At 40.8% G+C, this 18306-nt stretch overlaps 1 protein-coding gene across 2 annotated transcripts in view; it reads right to left on the bottom strand.

Annotated features, from left to right (window-relative positions):
* ANK3 (ankyrin 3) overlaps positions 1-18306 on the bottom strand; it is a 365422-nt gene that overhangs the window by 106291 nt on the left and 240825 nt on the right. The window contains exons 1-3 of one of the 2 annotated variants that reach the window (XM_081569014.1): positions 6807-7526; positions 5402-5525; positions 473-575 (exon numbers count right to left, since the gene is read on the bottom strand). In XM_081569014.1, coding sequence (XP_081425140.1) covers positions 473-575; positions 5402-5525; positions 6807-6822 — 243 coding nt within the window. In that variant the 5' untranslated portion in view covers positions 6823-7526. Of the gene's footprint in view, positions 1-472; positions 576-5401; positions 5526-6806; positions 7527-18306 lie in introns of those variants that run through there. The other variant, XM_081569013.1, reaches the window with a different exon arrangement.

Here is an 18306-nt window from a genome sequence, read left to right as displayed (position 1 = left end):
TTCGTGAGGATAATGTCAGCAACTTTAGCTACCAATTATTACTAACGCTCTTTTTTAAAAAACTGAAAGACTTGACTAAGAAATGAAAAAGGTATCCATGCCTTTCCTAGGACTTCTTTAAATTCCTCTCTGTGGGATCTGAGAGACTGATCTGCAGAAGAGAGGGATTTTTCGATTTATGGTACAACTGATTTTTTTTTCTTTCTTTTTTTTTGGCCACGCACTGTGGCACATGTGATCCTGGTTCCCCGACCAGGGATTGAACCTGTGCCCCCTGCAGTGGAAGTGTGGCGTCTCAACCACTGGACCGCCAGGGAAATCCCTGACTTTTTCTTTAACTGGCAGTATAGGAAGACTTACAAAGGCAAAATCAAACTTGCAGAAATAGTTTCTGTCATGCGACAAAGAGTGTGATTCAATCATAAAAAATGAAAGCTTAACAACGAAAGAAGGTTTGAGAAAGAACACATACCTGCTCTTTGGATGGCACCAGTAGTTCCTCAATCATCATGCTGTCCCGGGCGTAGGAGCTTCGGTTCAAGGTGTAAGACCTATCCGAGCTGAAGGAGCGGAGGCTGTTGTAGTTACAGTTAACCATTCAAGAGGGGGAGATGATGATGAGATGGGTAAAAGAACATTAATGCATGCAACTTTCAGAACAGGCAAGACGGCTCAAAATATCAACCAAAATCGTTCTTGAAAAGACATGGTCAAAAATAAACTTCCTTATACTTGAGGAAATTTCTTACGCTTAGATAACCTCATGATCAGGTTTTGTTTAAAATTAGGCTGTCTGGTATTCAACCTGTGAGAAGATGAAATATAGGAAGACTTTGGATGTTTCTCTGTGACAGTTGAACCAACATGACAATTCAGAAGAACCGGATAACTCTAGGTATTTGATAGCTGGAGAGATTTTTTATTTGTTAAAATCTTCTTTGAGAGTCTTCTCTCTTTCTGGTCCATATTCATCTGTCTCGCACTATTTAATGGAATTATGTTGCTATAAATGCATCTGTTAATAAGGATTTGGGAACTAGACGCAGGTTTAACCTACTGAGAGCTCTGGTTTGCAATTGCTTCTCATGGAAAACATGAAGAAACAAGAAGTGTTATCCTGACATGATCTTTTTTGCCATCTTTCTGGCTGTGAAAAATTCAAATTCCATATACGGTTATCTTGCCTTTCCTTACTGTACTCTTTTTAGCTTTGCTTCTTCTGCTCTCCTTCCTAGTCTTTCTCAATATTCTATGCAGCCTCTGAACTTCCCAGAGTGCAGGACCCCTGATGTCCTAAAGTACCACTCACCACCTTGACCTCTAAACTCATACCAAGAAGTCTTGAGGGATGGGCAAAATGGGTGAAGGTGGTCAAAAGGTATAAACTTCCAGTTATAAAATGAATAAGACCTGAGGATTTAATGTACAGCATGCTGACTATAGTTTATAATACTGTTTTGCATATTTGAAAGTTGCTAAGTGAGATCTTAAAATTTGACATCCTAAAAAAAAAAGTGTATGTGTGGTGATGGGTGTTAACTAGACCTATTATGGTGCTTGGTTTGCAATATATACTTATGTGGAACCACTATGTTATGTATCTGAAATTAAAATAATATTTATTTGTCAGTCATATTTTGATTAAAAAAAAAAAGAAACCAATAGAGTAAGGGATCCTAGTAATCCTACATATATCCACATATCTACATATATCTACATAATATCCAGGCAGACTGGGGTGGCAGCTCATATAAGCACTGGCAGAACCCTGGTAATCCTTCAGGAACACAGAGCATGGAGTCTTGTGAGAAGCTGCTTCAAGGCCCCTTGCCTCCCTACCAGGTAGGTGGTCATGAGGTGGCTTCTCATTGACTTCTGTTTTGGAAATGGTCTGAGGCTTCCTGTCTCATCGTCCTTGGAAGACCGCTGCAGAATACGAGACTGCTGAGCCGGCCGTCTGGAACGGGCTCCTCAGCAGTGGGGAAGCTCACAGCTAATGTGGTAGACATACAGCCCCTTTGATTTCGGTGTCATCTTTCCTGGTGTGGAGGACAAGGACCACAGCAAGCTGGCCCTGCCTAGGGAGTAATAAACTGCCTGAATCCAAACATGGCTGCTTGAATCTTTACCGGCAGCGTTGGTCAGACTTTGGCCTCAGCCCTGCTTTATCTCTGCTTGTCAGAGAAAAGAGCAAAGGGGACATACCTAAGAAATGATTCTGTGCTTGCACAAAATGATTTCTTTTCCCCTACTGCCTATATTGAAAAGAAATCATTTTGTGAAAGCACAGAATATTGTGCAAGCACAGAATACGGAAGGCATATATGGATATATTTTGGATGTACTAAAGACTATCCCAAAGTGGGTATTTTTGTATCAATATACAGAGGCCCCTGAATGATAGGCTTTATTCCAAGTGTCTATACAAATGGCTCGGTGTGTGCTCCTAGGATGAGAGCCTTCCTTTCTCTAAAACAGCCATCATTCTACAGAGTCATTATTAAGTGTTTTGAGCAGATACTTAGTAAGTGACTATTATGGGCAGGACACAATATCAGAAACTGGATATAAAAGGAAAAAAAGAAAGTGAGCATTATCCTTGCATAGAGCTTACTTAGTAAGCCATGTGCCTCTGACCTCTTACATAGTCGGGCCTCCAGCGCCCAATCATGACCATCACTCCCTTTTTTTCCCTGTTTTTATTGCAAACTTTTGTTGTTGTTATTCCTGTTTCTAGCCCCATGCCCTCTCTCAGATGCAACATAAACTTTCTAAAAGCAGGAATTGTCTTTCTACTTTCTAACTCAACACTATTGGACAGAACTTTCTTTTCCAACAGAGTGATGGACATGTACTCAATCTGCACTGTTCAATACAGATATTAATTTCTCTAAATTATGGTTCCAATGGCAGATATTAATATTGGTGGTACATGAGATGGTTTTATTGTACATGTGAACAAATAATTAAAAGTTTTTTTAATGATTACATATTAATTTTAAGTTTAGTCCTTAAACATATCTAAGATGTATTGATTTAAAAAAAAAAATCTTTCTTTCAACTACTGTAGGAGCGTGAATGAAAGAATAGAGCCTAGAATTGGGAGCTATCAGTGGAAACGTCTAAAGATGTCTTCATTTGACATGATTCCTGCTCCTGACCAACTTACACTGGGCAGATGGAGAGCCCATTAAAGGCATCAAGCTTCGGTGTGAATCCTTAACACATCAAAGTGCTTTCAGCTACTTAAATGAGAGATTATTTGCATGGGGGTCTGGAGAGCATTACATTGTTTTTCACTGAGGTCAACGATATTATTTGTAGCCATCAGTATACCCTAAGTGTTAAGCAGAGGAAGTGTTAGAAAAACACATGCCTCAGAATTCTGAAGTTATCCTAATGTACCTAGCACAACTCAAAGAAAACAGCACTCAGCAAACAAACAGTCCTTCCAGTCAAGACTTTGCCTATAAACCCAGTGCCATCTCTCCAGTTACTTCATGCACTACACAACTTTTATGTTAAGGGAAATAAATTCCTCATGTATTCAGTCAGCTTTGCATAAGTAACATTATTTATTACACATTTAGCTGCTTGCTTATTTTCTCAAATCACAAAACTGATTTTCTAAAGCTGAGCGGAGAAATAAACAAAGAAAAAGCACATGGCAGCCCAGCACAGCACAACACAATGCCGAAGAAAACAAAGGTGAGAGAATGAGTCGGGAAAGGTGGAGAAACACTATCAAAGCGTCGCATCTTCTTACCTGATCTTGGGACTATTTTTAAGTATTTTTAGAAAAAACAGGAGAAATAGAAAGCAAAAAAAAAGTCAGACAAGAAAAAAGAAAAAAAAATGTTATGGTTGGATGAGTCACACATTTAATGTATCCCTTTTTAAATGTTACACTCAGAATATTATACTTGGTAATAGTCTAACAGTACTTTAAAAAACACATCAGCTTTAGAGATTTTTGAAATTTGCCTCTGAGCATAACATCAGTTGCCAATGTCAAAAAATGAGTTACATATAATAGCAACAAAGAGGAATGCTGCAATCCAAACCAGAAGTATGAAAGCCTTAGAACTGTCTTGTGGAAAGTTTATAAGAGACAATATTCTGGTTTCATCTCTCACTGGAGGTCAGCTGCTACAATTCCCTACACACAAATGATTGATTCATGAAATGTACCTTTTATGTATTATCTGAGGAAGCGAATCAGCTAGTTATTGGATTACTGAAGCTATTAAGTCTCTAAACAGAAGTTTCCCTTAAGGTCCTTTAAGATTCTGCATATTTTCAGCTGTAACTTGTTATCTGTGATTATCTGAAATATGACATGTTTCTAGAAATTCATTTTCCTCTTGTCATTAATGACACCTGCTGCAATAAGATTTTAAACCCTTCTATAAATATATGTATAAAGTCAAAATTTGATTAACTTACATGAGGTTTCAAATTCTATTAAGAAAAAAAAAAGACTGACTCAAAGAAAAATCAATCCTGAGTCTAAACTGTCCATATCAACGACACTGAGAATAAACTCCCAGGTTTACTTTGTGGGAAGTGCCATTTACTATCAGACAACGAAACTTCTTACAACAGAATTTTAAACTATAGGAAAATGTCCCCAGGGCTCTAACTCAGAAGGTTTAATTATTAGCTTAAAAATAACTTGACTGTCAGCAAACATGCTGTTAATCCAACCAGGGAGAAGAAGTCTCCAAATTCTGGACAACGTCCTGTTCCTTTCAACCAGGTCAGGCTGGAGCCAAGGTTTTCCACATACAAAAGCTTTACGCTTCAGCTTTCAGCACTGAATTTGCCACCATTCCTGCCTCTGACTTTTGATTAAGTCACAGTTTCACCTTTAACATGTCCCTTGTAACCAAACAAACAGCAGAGCTTTCGAAGAGATGCTCAAACAGTTGCTAGACAATTCCAGTAAGCGATATGTATTTTTTCCCAAGAATTCACTCTTTTAAAGTCGCAATCATAAATTGTTCTTTCAGTCATGAAGAGTATAGTGAACAATCAACACAAATATTTCTTACTTATTGGAAAATGGGATTTTTCTTTTACTATAGAACAAAACTTATTTTTAAAACATGTGACCCAGATTGGTTCTCCCCATTCTGTCAGTGAACTCTTTTGCTACATTATGCTTGAAGCATGACTGCCAGGTAGGGAACAACAGAACAAACAATTAACACATTCACTCACATAAAATTAAAGACTGAAAACCACAAAAGAAAATAGCAGAGCATGTGTACATTTCACCAAATTCACATCCTTATCCCAAGCGCACTTTTGGGGATAATGTGAAAAATGAAAATGGTTTCAGTTTATGACATCATGGTTGTCTTAAATTAACTGTGAGTAAAGAGCAACAGTGAAATACCTGGCAGAACGGGCCCCCAGGCTAAAGCCCATGTAGCCCTCTGCAGGCAGAGAATCATCGCCCAGTTCCTTAAGGTCTTGTGGCCCAAGATACTTGTCCGTGTCGCCTGTCATTGCATCTTCACCTGTGGATATACAAAGCAAGCCCTAATCAGAAGCTTCCTTTCTGAAAATGTGTCTGTTTGGGGAGAAAACTGCTCCTCTGGTCATTAGATAATCATCCATTTTCTCATGTTTATTTCCCCCCATCCCCTGGATAATATTTGTAACTGCCCTTTAGAAGGAAAAAATATAGGTAGAGGTTAGTTCATCATTTCAAGAGTGAATTTAAGCAGCAGAAAGAGCTCCTGGCACTAGGTACCAATTTCAAAACATTTCCATATCTCCTTGTCCCCGCCTCAAGCCCTAGCTGACCAGAAAGGTTCATCTCCTGTGTCAGCTCGAGTTTTCCTGGCCTGACCATGATGAGGGCAGCTTGTTTGAATGGACCTGGATTGCAAAATAAGAGGCACCTCTTCATCCCTGTTCTGGAAATTTTATGTGGGAAGAGAACCAACTTTATTTTAAATGGTTTTCTCACAACCGGGATTTCAGTTTGGGGTTATGTAAATAACTGGCAAGTGATTTAATCTGAATTACAACTGCTCAACTGGGGAACCTTGAAACACATCCACATTGAACTGTTTCGAAATCTATCAAATGAACAGCTCAGTACAGCTGCCCCAGTGCTTGAACCCTGCTCAGAAAGTGGCTCTACCCTCATCAGAGATCAAATTGGGGCTTCAACAGCTGGAAAGAAATAAATTGTTCTTGAACCATCTGTACAGAGTAAGTGCATAGAATACTTTTACTAGCTACACAGGCATAACATGATCTCACGCAGAAAAAAAACACATTCCAGGAGTGACAGGGCAGGTTTTCCAGATGCCTTTTGCCCTCTGGGATGTTTCCGTTCCTTTACAAAATGTAGCATGGGCTGTGGAAAAGTTCCTTCCACAAACAGGCAAACTCTTTCTCCTTTTTATGACTCGACTCTCGTTCTACTGGATACAAGCCTGGCTGGCTGAACAGGATTTCAAAGGCGTGTATGTTTTCTGTTTTCTCAAAGGTAAGCGATTTCACCACTCCAGCTCTATTTTCCAACCCTTCATTCAGCATCGTTTATAATTTCCATTCATTTAAACTCAGGAAGCCACAAGAGCTCAGCTTTTAAACTACCAATCAAGTCTAAAAATACATTATCAACTACTGTTTTTGCAAGTGTAAATACTAAACAGATCAGCTTTCTACAGCTACCCAGAACCAAGAGATTATTTTAAGTTACTTTACAGCTGGGCTATTTGCACATTCACTACGGAGGAAACAAAAACAGCACACACTAAGTACAACTTAAAGAAAGATCTTACTCTGTGTTAAAGCCATTTCCACCAGGCTGGGCTGGTCAAATGTTTTCCTGATGTTTCCAGGAATTCCTGAGACAGTGATTTAGAATCTACCTCCAGATCAGCCCAAACAAACCAATCCCTGGGTTGGATCCACGGTCTTCACCACCACCTCCGAGTTCCTCTCAGCATCTTCGGCTCCTTGCCGGCAATTGAAGAATTACACATCTTGTCCTACTCATCAGTGTTAACAGACTTTCAGTTTTTCAGATGAAAAAAAAAAAACCCCAAATCTGGCCACATTTCATTGAGATCAAGATCCTTTTTGATCACTCCGAAGACATCCTTTTAAAACTCCTTCTGATTGGATTAACAACTCCTCTGGCAAGCCTCTAGCAGAACCGAATGGTGACATAAATGCGAGCCCCAGACTTATTTGTATGTAAATATGAGGACTGCTCCAGTGTAGACTTTCGGTAATTTGATACCAATGCCCGGTGCCTAACCGGGTAGCCGAGACAGCCTGAAATCTAGGGAGAGCCAGCAAGCGAGCCACTGCACTTAATGGGGAGGTGACTCTTCTCCAACCTGAAGAAAGAAACCAACGCAGGTAGAGAGGAAAAATAGGAGACGAAAACAAAGAAGTGGCCCCGGCAGGGAGTGGCAGAGAGCTCCAGGCAAACTTTATAACTTTTTGTTCTCTGCTGGGAACACCAGGAGCCTGGGTTATTTATGGTCCCTGTCAGGTGGAAGGAGGGGAAAAAAAAAGAGAGAGAGGGAGGGAGGGAGGGAGGGCCTGCCCTGGGGTTGAGGTTGGGAAACTGTGGGGCAGAGAGAAGCGGCAAGAGCTCTCCAGGCAGCGCTGGAGAAAGCACTCATCATGCTGCTGCTATCCGGAGTGGGAGGAAAGGAGAAGTGAGACAAGCAGGGGAGATGGAGTGGAGGCTCTGTTTTATCTCTTGCACGAACTCTTTCATTTCCCTGATGGGATCAAAGTCACTGACTGGTCCTCCTTCCCTGAGGAGTTCCTGGAGAAGGCAAGAGGCAAAGGGAGCTCGGGCTGGCTGGGGCGGTCTTGGCCAGGGGCTAGAGGTAGCCGAGGAGGTGCCTCTGTCACTGCATTGTCCCACGGTTTCCCCCTCTCTGGGGCTCCTAGCCTCCCTTCCCAGCTGCTCCACCCTGTTTCTGTTGGCAGTGGAGGGAAAAACTAGTGGGACTTCTGCGTCTGCCATCTGGGCACTTGGGAGAGGCAATTTCAATCACTTTCTCTCAGAACAGCTGAAAAATCAGGATAGAAAGGACAAAAAGGTTTTGACATTATCTTGGAGGAAGTGGGTGTGCAGCACCTTTTCATATTTTGCAACTATCTCTTGCACTTTACCTAAATATACAGAAGCATGAATCCGTAGAACTGATGAGGTAGGGAACAGATTTGTTGTTCCTGGATCAATGCATAAATAATGACTCATCTAATATTCAGACGATATGACACCTGGCGTTTGAATTCGATCCGCCCGGCTGTAATCAACATTGTAAACACCCAGAATGAGAGAGGAAGCCATTTATAATGCCTGGTACATATTGAAAAATATCCCCCACCCCAATAGTAATATAAACTTAACAAAAAGAATCATTTCCAACTCTAAAGAATGGAAGAGGAAGTCATGGTTAAAATGGAGAAAATGTCTGAACTTTAACCTGTTTGCCACAGATGCACTTAAAATCCAACCTACTAGGACTTCCCTGACAGTCAAGAGGTTAAGACTCTGTGCTTCCAAGGCAGAGGGCACGGGTTCGATCCCTGGTGAGGAAACTAAGATCACACATGCCACATGGTATGGCCAAAAAACAAAACAAACAGCCCCCACCCCCAAACTACTCAGCAAAGTCTGATTCAATGGAGGTCACTCATTCAAGCTTCCTAACAAGGACTGCAAGAAAAGTTTCCTTTTTTGGTGACTTCTTGACCAACTTCTCTCTGGCCGCCCCTCCTCACTCATCCTGCCCTTCTGTTATACAGAATTCTTTCAGTCCCAAGAATTGCTGAACATCTTTAGACTTTGAGCCCCTACATAGGGTGTCTTCCTTTGATGGAACCTTCACCCCTCCTTCTTCGCCTGAGTAATTTCTCCAACCTTTGATTCTTTCTAGAACTCTTCTCATCCTCCACTCACCCTCTTGAGTGTCCTTAATGTGGGTTTCCCGTATCAGAGTGTACTGGCAGGAAAAACATCTGCTTGGCCTCTCCCATGGGAGAGTGAGAACACACGTTGTCCTGGGCCTGCCATACTGTAAGTGCTCCATCAATATTTTTGGAATTCATGATTGTTTTTATTAAATAGGTTGATGATTTTGCTTTTTCCCCCCATCTACATGCCACAACTCTTTTGGCATGCCAAGCTTGGTGACTAGGATCCAGTAAAATTTCAATAACAACAAGTTTCTATTCTTTTTTACATCTCCTTCTTAGGCCTCAGAAATGGTCAGTATGAAACTTAAAGAAGCCCAGTGTTGGGGTGGGGATGGGAGCTGTCAGTACATTTGGCCAATGACTGAAGTGGTCTTATGAATATTAAGTAACAGTAATTAAGTAGTTATGCATTCACCATTTTCGAATGGTGAAAATATTTCTTAAAAGGCAAGGAATTTAGAAATAAAGGTGTTATTTTAATGCAGTTTAGTATAGTAGGAATACAGTTGACTCTTGAGTCATACTTTCAACCTCTACTGAACCTTGGCTATCAACGCTGCCTCTGCCCTAAGACCTCTAGAGGGCATTCAGTGACATAATGCACAAAGAGAGGTGTAGCCAGCACTAACTGTTACCATTGCTCAGTAACACCTGCTTGCTTTAGTGCCCAAACAGATGAACGTATGAACTCATATAGTTAACATTTAAAATGCTAAGACTGATACTAGTCAGGGCAAAATCCCAACATAGCACTAAGTATCCCCGCTTTTCACTGCCTGACACAGAACCTGGTTCATCATAGGCACTCAACAAATACTTGTTGATTGAATGAATGGATGAATAATATTAATACAACTCTCATCTTAATAAACAAAATATTCCATAATTATTGTATAGTACAATACACAACTATACCAAAGGTTAGAAAGGAATGAGGTGAACTGTATCGTGTGTCTGGTTAACTGCCTCTAATCCATTCTATAATCCAAAAATATTTTTATCAGTAGCAGCTTCTGACCAACAGGTACAAATGCATATAAGCCAACAAAAGCAATTCTATGAGCAAACAACACCCATACAATATCAGACATATTTAGTTAAAATAAACATTACCAAACCCCATAAATTTTCACTTACTAAGTACTTGTGTGGGCCTTCCCTTATAGCTCAGTCAGTAAAGAATCTGCTTGCAATGCAGGAGACCCGGGTTTGATTCCTGGGTTGGGAAGATCCCCTGGAGAAGGAAATGGCAATCCACTCCAGTATTCTTGTCTGGAGAATCCCATGAACAGAGGAGCCTGGCAGGCTACAGTCCATGGGGTCGCAAGAGTCGGACATGACTTAGTGAATAAAGCACCACCATCAAGTACTTGTGTGGGCTTATGTTTCCTAAAAGCATCTGGTGCAATGGCACAACTGTTGTGTTGAAGGTAAGTCTGACTATTTTCTGTCAAAGAGGGTGTGGTAGCTAGTGTCTAAAGATGCCCTCTCTACCCCATCCAGTGAACCAAGTTTCTGGTATCCATGCCTTGTATACTGCACTTGTTTACATTTGAGCTGGTTTGATTTTTGAACAGTAAAATGCAGAGGAAGTGATTTTACATGACTCTGAACTTTGAGTTCAGAGACACCTTGCAGTTTCTGCCTGAGTCTCTTTGGAGTGCTTGTTCCAAAGGGGAGGAGTCAATCCCAAGGCAAGAAATTTGAGTACCAAGAGGCCACCTCTTGCAAAAGTGTAAAGAAAGTCAAGGTAGCCCTAAAGAGAGAGATGCCAGTTAGTTCTCAGCTGTCCCGGCCATCCCAGTCGAGGTGACAGACCCTTGAATGATGATGCCACATGGAACATCCCACCAAGTTACCCTCACGTTAGCTGCTATCTCACTGAAAACTCTTGAAAGATCTTAAGAACCCAGCTGAGCCTTGTTAACTCACACAACCATGAGAGATGATAATAAATTAAACCACTGAGTTTAGAGGTAATAAGTAGTGGGAACAGAGGAGAATGAGAAATGACAAGGTGCAGGAGTAAGGCAAAGCGGTCACACGCCGGTTGCCTAATGCACCCCTAGTCAGAGTGAGCTCCACTGTGGGGTATATGATTAGTACAGACAAAGTCTGAGAAGAGCACATGGGTAAGCGCCACCCAAGGAAGCCTCACCTGTTTGGAAGGGACTTTTGTGTGTGTGTGCTCAGTTGTGTCTGACTCTTTGAGACCCCTTGAACTGTAGCTTGCCATGTTCCTCTGTCCATGGGATTTCTCAGGCAAGAATACTGGAGTGGGTTGCCATTTCCTCCTCCAAGGGATTTTCCCAACCCATGTCTCTGGCATCTCCTGCATTGGCAGGGGGATTCTTTACCACCAAGCCACCTGGGAATCCCAGAAGGGACTTTATGCCTTTCAAAATTATGAGTCCCGGTATTCTTATGATAATTCACTTTTGACAATAAAATATCAGAGGCAGGAAAATGTTTAAAGAAGAATACAAAACACCCCAAATCTATCTCAGAGGCATTTCACTTTCATTCCCCAGGTATCCCCTCCTCCTAGTCCTTCTTTCATGACAAGGTGAAGAGAAGAGGCTTCCTAAACGACAATCAACCTTTCAAAGATCCATACACCCAGTCAGCCAGGAAATAATACAAAATATAATCAGGGACAAAGGGGAAAAAAGAATATATTAAATGGTTATCAGGACTGTGGTCGGTCACATTCCCTTTCAGAATTCAGCTCACTGGTCCAGGATCAGTACATGGGGGAATACACTTACCCCAACTTCCTTGCAATCTTTCATTATGCCCACTAATAATTTTTTATGCTAAATAAGTGAAACAGTTCTTGGCTTAATATGTAAATGCTTTCATGCCGTAGGAGTTCTTTTCTTCTCCCTTTCCCCCTTTTTGTTCCTTCTAATCTTTTCCATCTTAAGACTATCATTGTTACTTTTCCAGGGGTTAAAGTTGTTTTCCTATCTGGTTGGAGACTAGAATCACAAAAAATGTTCTTTAAGGTAACTACATCAAATTGTATTGTCAGAAACTTTGCTTAGAAGTGTTTAATCCCTCTGATGTGAAATGCAGACTCTTCCCAAGGAATGTACTTTATAACATTAAAAAGCTGAAAATAATGGTACAAAATACCTCTAAATGAAATAATAGTAGAAAAATCTCCAAATTACATGGGTTTTTTTTAAAAAAGCTGGATTAAAAAGAATAAAGAGGAAGACAGTCTCTACGCTCTAGTGATTTTTAAAAAGAGGTTGATTAATTCATAGAAGTCAGTCTTATCATCAATCTGTTAATGATCAGAATTGAGAGGGCAAGTTTATTGTGCTTGTTCTGAAAAAAGTGATTTTTTTGATCATCACATAGCAAAGAGAGGAAATGGATACTACTAGAAAATAAATCGTCTAGCCATTTCTAATTTACATTATAGAACAGTAGAATGAGATCACATCATTATAACCAACACCTATATTTATTGAGCATTTACTATGTTCCAGGCACTGTTTGGTGCTTTACAAGTATAATTCTCACAACAACCTTATAGAATAGAATTGTTATCTCCATTTCAAGATAAAGAAGACCCAGTTCACAGTGGTAGAATAAATAGCTTGAGATCACTTAGAACATGGGAAATATTGGACTTAAAATCAGTTGGTTTGACTCCAGAGTCCTGCTTTTACCTACTGCCAAATTCTGTGCTACTGAACAAATACAACAAGAAATGGGTAAATGAAATGTCAGCTCTGTGAAGGCAGGGGTTTTTCTCTGTTTTGTTCCATATCCAGTGCCCAGAACAATGCCTGGCACATAGTAGGTGCTCAATAAATGTGTGTGATGAAAGCTCAGTGATTGCCCTTGGAGAAAGGAACTCTATTACCGGAGAAAGAAGCGGGGAGACTTACTTTTCATGGTAAACTCTTGCACCTTGGAAATTTTATACCATGTACATTTATCACCTATTCAAAAAATGAAGAAAATTAACAAAACAAAACAAAATACAGGGACTGCAGATAAGCCATATAGGTTGTGTATTTCATACACTGGAAAAGGAATTTTGACATATGTCAGTCTGCCAGGTAGACATTAAGCTGTGTATGTGCACCAGCAAGTATCCAGCAAACACAGAAAGGAAACAATATAATATTTAACTGGCTTGCCTCTTTAAAGAGATGGAAGAGAAGAAACGAAACAAGGCAGGAAGAAGGGGATGCATATGATTAGCATGGTACTTCTGGTTGCTTTCCAATGTTCTAAAGCAGTGGTTCTAACCTGGGGGATGCTTTTGAATCACCTTTCATTTCTGACAAGTTCCCAAGTGAATCTGATGCTGCTGGTCTGGGGAACACACTTTGAGAACCACTGCTCTAAAGGATCCTAATAAATAAATGCCAGCGATGTAATGGCAGTACTGATCATAGAGCATTCAATGTCTGTCCTAGTGGCTATTACTAGCATAATTAAAATATCAGCTTCAGCAAGTGAATTCAAGGAATGAGTGCAGTGTTTCTCAAATTTCAAGGGATATATTTTATCAAGTGTGGTGTTTCTCAAATTTCATGGAACCTTGTGAAAATGCAGATGCTGATTCCATAGGTCTAGCATAGGCCCTGAGATTCTGTATGAATAACAAGCCCCCAGGGGACCCGTACCCCACTCTGAGTGCTGAGACAGTGGAAAGCTGGGCAAGGGCCTATGTTAGGAGTAAAGCCAACTACTGCCTTTGAGGTATTTAGTCTCTAGTAATGGAGATAAGGCCAAGATGCAAACAAGGGTACAAATCCTGTACTCCTCTTGCTGGTTCCTAAGGATTTACTGCTTTGCATGTCCTACACACTGTGTTTGAATGTCTCACTTAATCCTCAACCCTATGAAGCAGGTACTATTATTTCCAGTTTATAGATGAAAAAACAGATTCAGAATTACTATTCAAAACTCACACATTTAATTAGTGGTGGAATCTGGATTAGAATCCACCAGGTCGGGTTGCAAAGCCTAGGTACTTCTCCACCGCACCACCAGGACAGAAGGTGTGTGAAAGGCATTACGAAGTATTACAGGAGCACAAAGGAAGAGGGTAGCACACTGGACTGTAGATCTGGTAGATGCTGAATGGAGGGTGTGTGAGTAAAGGTAGGAAGAGAGGGGTAGAAGCAGGAAGTTGGCTATCCCAGGCCACAGGATACACCTAGCGGGACAGAATGCTGGAGACCAACAGCAGCAGGCTTTACTAAAGTCACAGGCAACTGAGTTGTAGGCAATGGGTTGGTTGGGTTAAATTTTTAGGGTCCTTGAAATTGATTCTAGGCTAACAACTGTCATCCATCCATTATGTTGACAAGCAACATAAACTGATCAGTGGGTGACAATGCAATGGCAACCCACACTGTTTTGTTGTTGCTGTTTTAAACTGAAGACCTAAATGCTCCAAATTTTCCCTCTTCCTCTAGTATTCTCCCAGCCTAATTCTAATCCTATAGCAGGAAGAATACAGACAGCTGTATCCATGTGATTAAAAAAAAAAAAAAAAAAACAGGGACTGCCAGTTATTGAGCACCTACTTTATGCTGATCACTGCTTTAAATGTTTTATGGGTATGTTACTTCTTTTCATCTTTCCAGAAATTCCACAGTATTATTAACCTCTTCAGAGACAAATAAAGACAGGTAAGACAGAGCCTATTTTATGCTTTTGAAGGTTCAAACAAGGGACATAAATACCAAGGTAATTTTAAAGAGAAGATCTTTTCCATCCATTTAAAACCTTATAATAGGATGTCTACCTCCCCTAACATTTAGACAGTACATTTTAATCATGAAGAATCCGAATGACTCTGATCATGTTTTTTCCCTCAACGTCCCAATATTTGCATTCTCAAAAAGCAGAGAAGCTGGAGTACAAAGGAAGAGGAATATGGTAGTATGAGGACGCTGATCCAGGAAGCTTCCGTAAGCCTCTATCCTTCTCCATCAGAGGGCAGACAGACTGAAAACCACAATCACAGAAAACTAACCAATCTAATCACATGGACCATGGCCTTGTCTAACTCAATGAAACTCAAGACAGATGGGTCATGGTGGAGAGTTCTGACAAAACGTGGTCTGCTGAAGAAGGGAATGGCAAACCACTTCAGTATTCTTGCCTTGAGAACACCATGAACAGTATGAAAAGGCAAAAAGATAGGACCCTGAAAGATGAACTCCCCAGGTCAGTAGGTGCCCAATATGCTACTAGAGATCAGTGGAGAAATAACTCCAGAAAGAATGAAGGGATGGAGCCAAAGCAAAAACAACACTCAGTTGTGGATGGGACTGGTGATAGAAGTAAGGTCTGATGCTGTAAAGAGCAATATTGCATAGGAACCTGGAATGTTAAGTCCATGAATCGAGGCAAATTGGAAGTGGTCAAACAGGAGATGACAAGAGTGAACGTCAACATTTTAGGAATCAGTGAATTAAAATGGACTGAAATGGGTGAATTTAACTCAGATGACCATCATATCTACTACTGTGGGCAAGAATCCCTTAGAAGAAATGGAGTAGCCATCATAGTCAACAAGAGAGTCTGAAATGTAGTACTTGGATGCAACCTCAAAAATGAGAGAATGATCTCTGTTTGTTTCTAAGACAAACCATTCAATATCATGGTAATCCAAGTCTATGCCCCAACCAGTAACGCTAAAGAAGCTGAATTTGAACGGTTCTATGAAGACCTACAAGACCTTCTAGAACTAACACCCAAAAAAGATGTCCTTTTCACTATAGGGGACTGGAATGCAAAAGCAGGAAGTCAAGAAACACCTGGAGTAACAGGCAAATTTAGCCTTGGAGTACAGAATGAAGCAGGGCAAAGGCTAATAGAGTTCTGCCAAGAAAACTCACTGGTCATAGCAAACACCCTCTTCCAACAACACAAGAGAAGCCTCTACACATGGACATCACCAGACGGTCAACACCGAAATCAGATTATTATATACTTTGCAGCCAAAGATAGAGAAGCTCTATACAGTCAGGAAAAACAACACCGGGAGCTGACTGTGGCTCAGATCATGAACTCCTTATTGCCAAATTCAGACTTAAATTGAAGAAAGTAGGGAAACCACTAGACCATTCAAGTATGACCTAAATCAAATCCCTAACAATTATACAGTGGAAGGGAGAAATACATTTAAGGGACTAGATCTGATAGACAGAGTGCCTGATGAACTATGGACGGAGGTTTGTGACACTGTAGAAGAGACCAAGATGATCAAGACTATTCCCAAGAAAAAGAAATGCAAAAAGGCAAAATGGCTGTCTGAGGAGGCCTTACAAATAGCTGTGGAAAGAAGAGAAGCAAAAAGCAAAGGAGAAAAGGAAAAATATACCCATTTGAATGCAGAGTTCCAAAGAATAGCAAGGAGAGATAAGAAAGCCTTCCGCAGAGATCAGTGCAAAGAAATAGAGGAAAACAATAGGTTGGGAAAGACGAGAGATCTCTTCAAGAAAATTAGAGATACCAAGGAAACATTTCATGCAAAGATGGGGTCAATAAGTACAGAAACGATATGGACCTAACAGAAGCAGAAGATATTAAGAAGAGAATACATAGAATACACAGAAGAACTGTATAAAAAAGATCTTCATGACCCAGATAATCACGATGGTGTGATCACTCACCTAGAGCCAGACATCCTGGAATGTAGTGTAAAGTGGGCCTTAGGAAGCATCACTATGAACAAAGCTAGAGGAGGTGATGAATTCCAGTTGAGCTATTTCAAATTGTAAAAGATGATGCTGTGAATGTGCTGCACTCAATATGCCAGCAAATATGGAAAACTCAGCAGTGGCCACAGGACTGGAAAAGGTCAGTTTTTATTCCAGTGCCTAAGAAAGGCAATGCCAAAGAATGCTCAAACTACCGCACAATTGCACTCATTTCACATGCTACCAAAGTAATGCTCAAAATTCTCCAAGACAAGCTTCAACAGTACGTGAACTGTGAACTTCCAGATGTTCAAGCTGCATTTAGAAAAGGCAGAGGAACCAGAGATCAAATTACAAACATCCACTGGATCATCGAAAAAGCAAGAGAGTTCCAGAAAAACATCTACTTGTGCTTTATTGACTATGCCAAAGCCTTTGACTGTGTGAATCACAATAAACTGTGGAAAATTCTGAAAGAGAGGGGAATAACAGACCACCTGACCTGCCTCTTGAGAAAAATGTATGCAGGTCAAGAAGCAACAGTTAGAACTGGACATGGAACAACAGACTGGTTCCAAATCAGGAAAGGAGTACGTCAAGGCTGTATATTGTCACCCTGCCTATTTAACTCATATGCTGAGTACATCATGAGAAACGCTGGGCTGGAGGAAGCACAAGCTGGAATCAAGATTGCCGGGAGAAATAACAATAATCTCAGATATGCAAATAACACCACTCTTATGTTAGAAAGTAAAGAAGAACTTAAGAGCCTCTTGATGAAAGTGAAAGAGGAGATTGAAAAAGTTGGCTTACAGCTCAACATTCAGAAAACTAAGATCATGGCATCCAGTCCCATCACTTCATGGCAAATAGATGGAGAAACAGTGGAAACAGTGGCAGACTTTATTTTGGGGGGCTCCAAAATCACTGCAGATGGTGACTGCAGCCATCAAACTAAAAGAAACTAAAAGACGCTTACTCCTTGGGAGAAAAGTTATGACCAACCTAGACAGCATGTTAAAAAGCATAGATGTTACTTTGCCAACAAAGGTCCATCTAGTCAAGGCTATGGTTTTTCCAGTAGTCATGTACAGATGTGAGAGTTGGACTATAAAGAAAGCTGAGTGCCCAAGAATTGATGCTTTTGAACTGTGTGGTGTTCGAATAGACTCTTGAGAGTCCCTTGGACTGCAAGGAGATCCAACCCGTCCATCCTAAAGGAAATCAGTCCTGAATATTCATTGGAAAGACTGATGCTGAAGCTGAAACTCCAATACTTTGGCCACCTGATGCAAAGACCTGACTCATTTAAAAGACCCTGATGCTGGGAACGATTGAAGGCAGGAGGAGAAGGGGACGACAGAGGATGAATGGTTGGATGGCATCACCATCTTGATGGACACGAGTTTGAGTAAACTCCGGGAGTTGGTGATGAACAGAGAGGCCTGGCGTGCTGCAGTCCATGGGGTCGCAAAGAATCGGACACGACTGAGCAACTGAACTGAACTGAACTGATCCACTCAAAGTGAAGTGAAAATCACTCAATATTGTCTGACTCTTTGTGACCCCACAGACTATTCAGTCCATGGAATTCTCCAGGCCAGAACACTGGCGTAGGTAGGTATTCCCTTCAAACTCTAGTTCTAAA

Source organism: Giraffa tippelskirchi, chromosome 2 (assembly GCF_054371585.1).
Source record: "Giraffa tippelskirchi isolate mGirTip1 chromosome 2, T2T-mGirTip1v1.2.pri, whole genome shotgun sequence".
In the NCBI taxonomy this organism is placed as follows: Eukaryota; Metazoa; Chordata; class Mammalia; order Artiodactyla; family Giraffidae; genus Giraffa; species Giraffa tippelskirchi.
The sequence above is the reverse complement of the archived record's forward strand: the minus strand, read 5'-3'. Positions and strand labels throughout refer to the sequence as shown.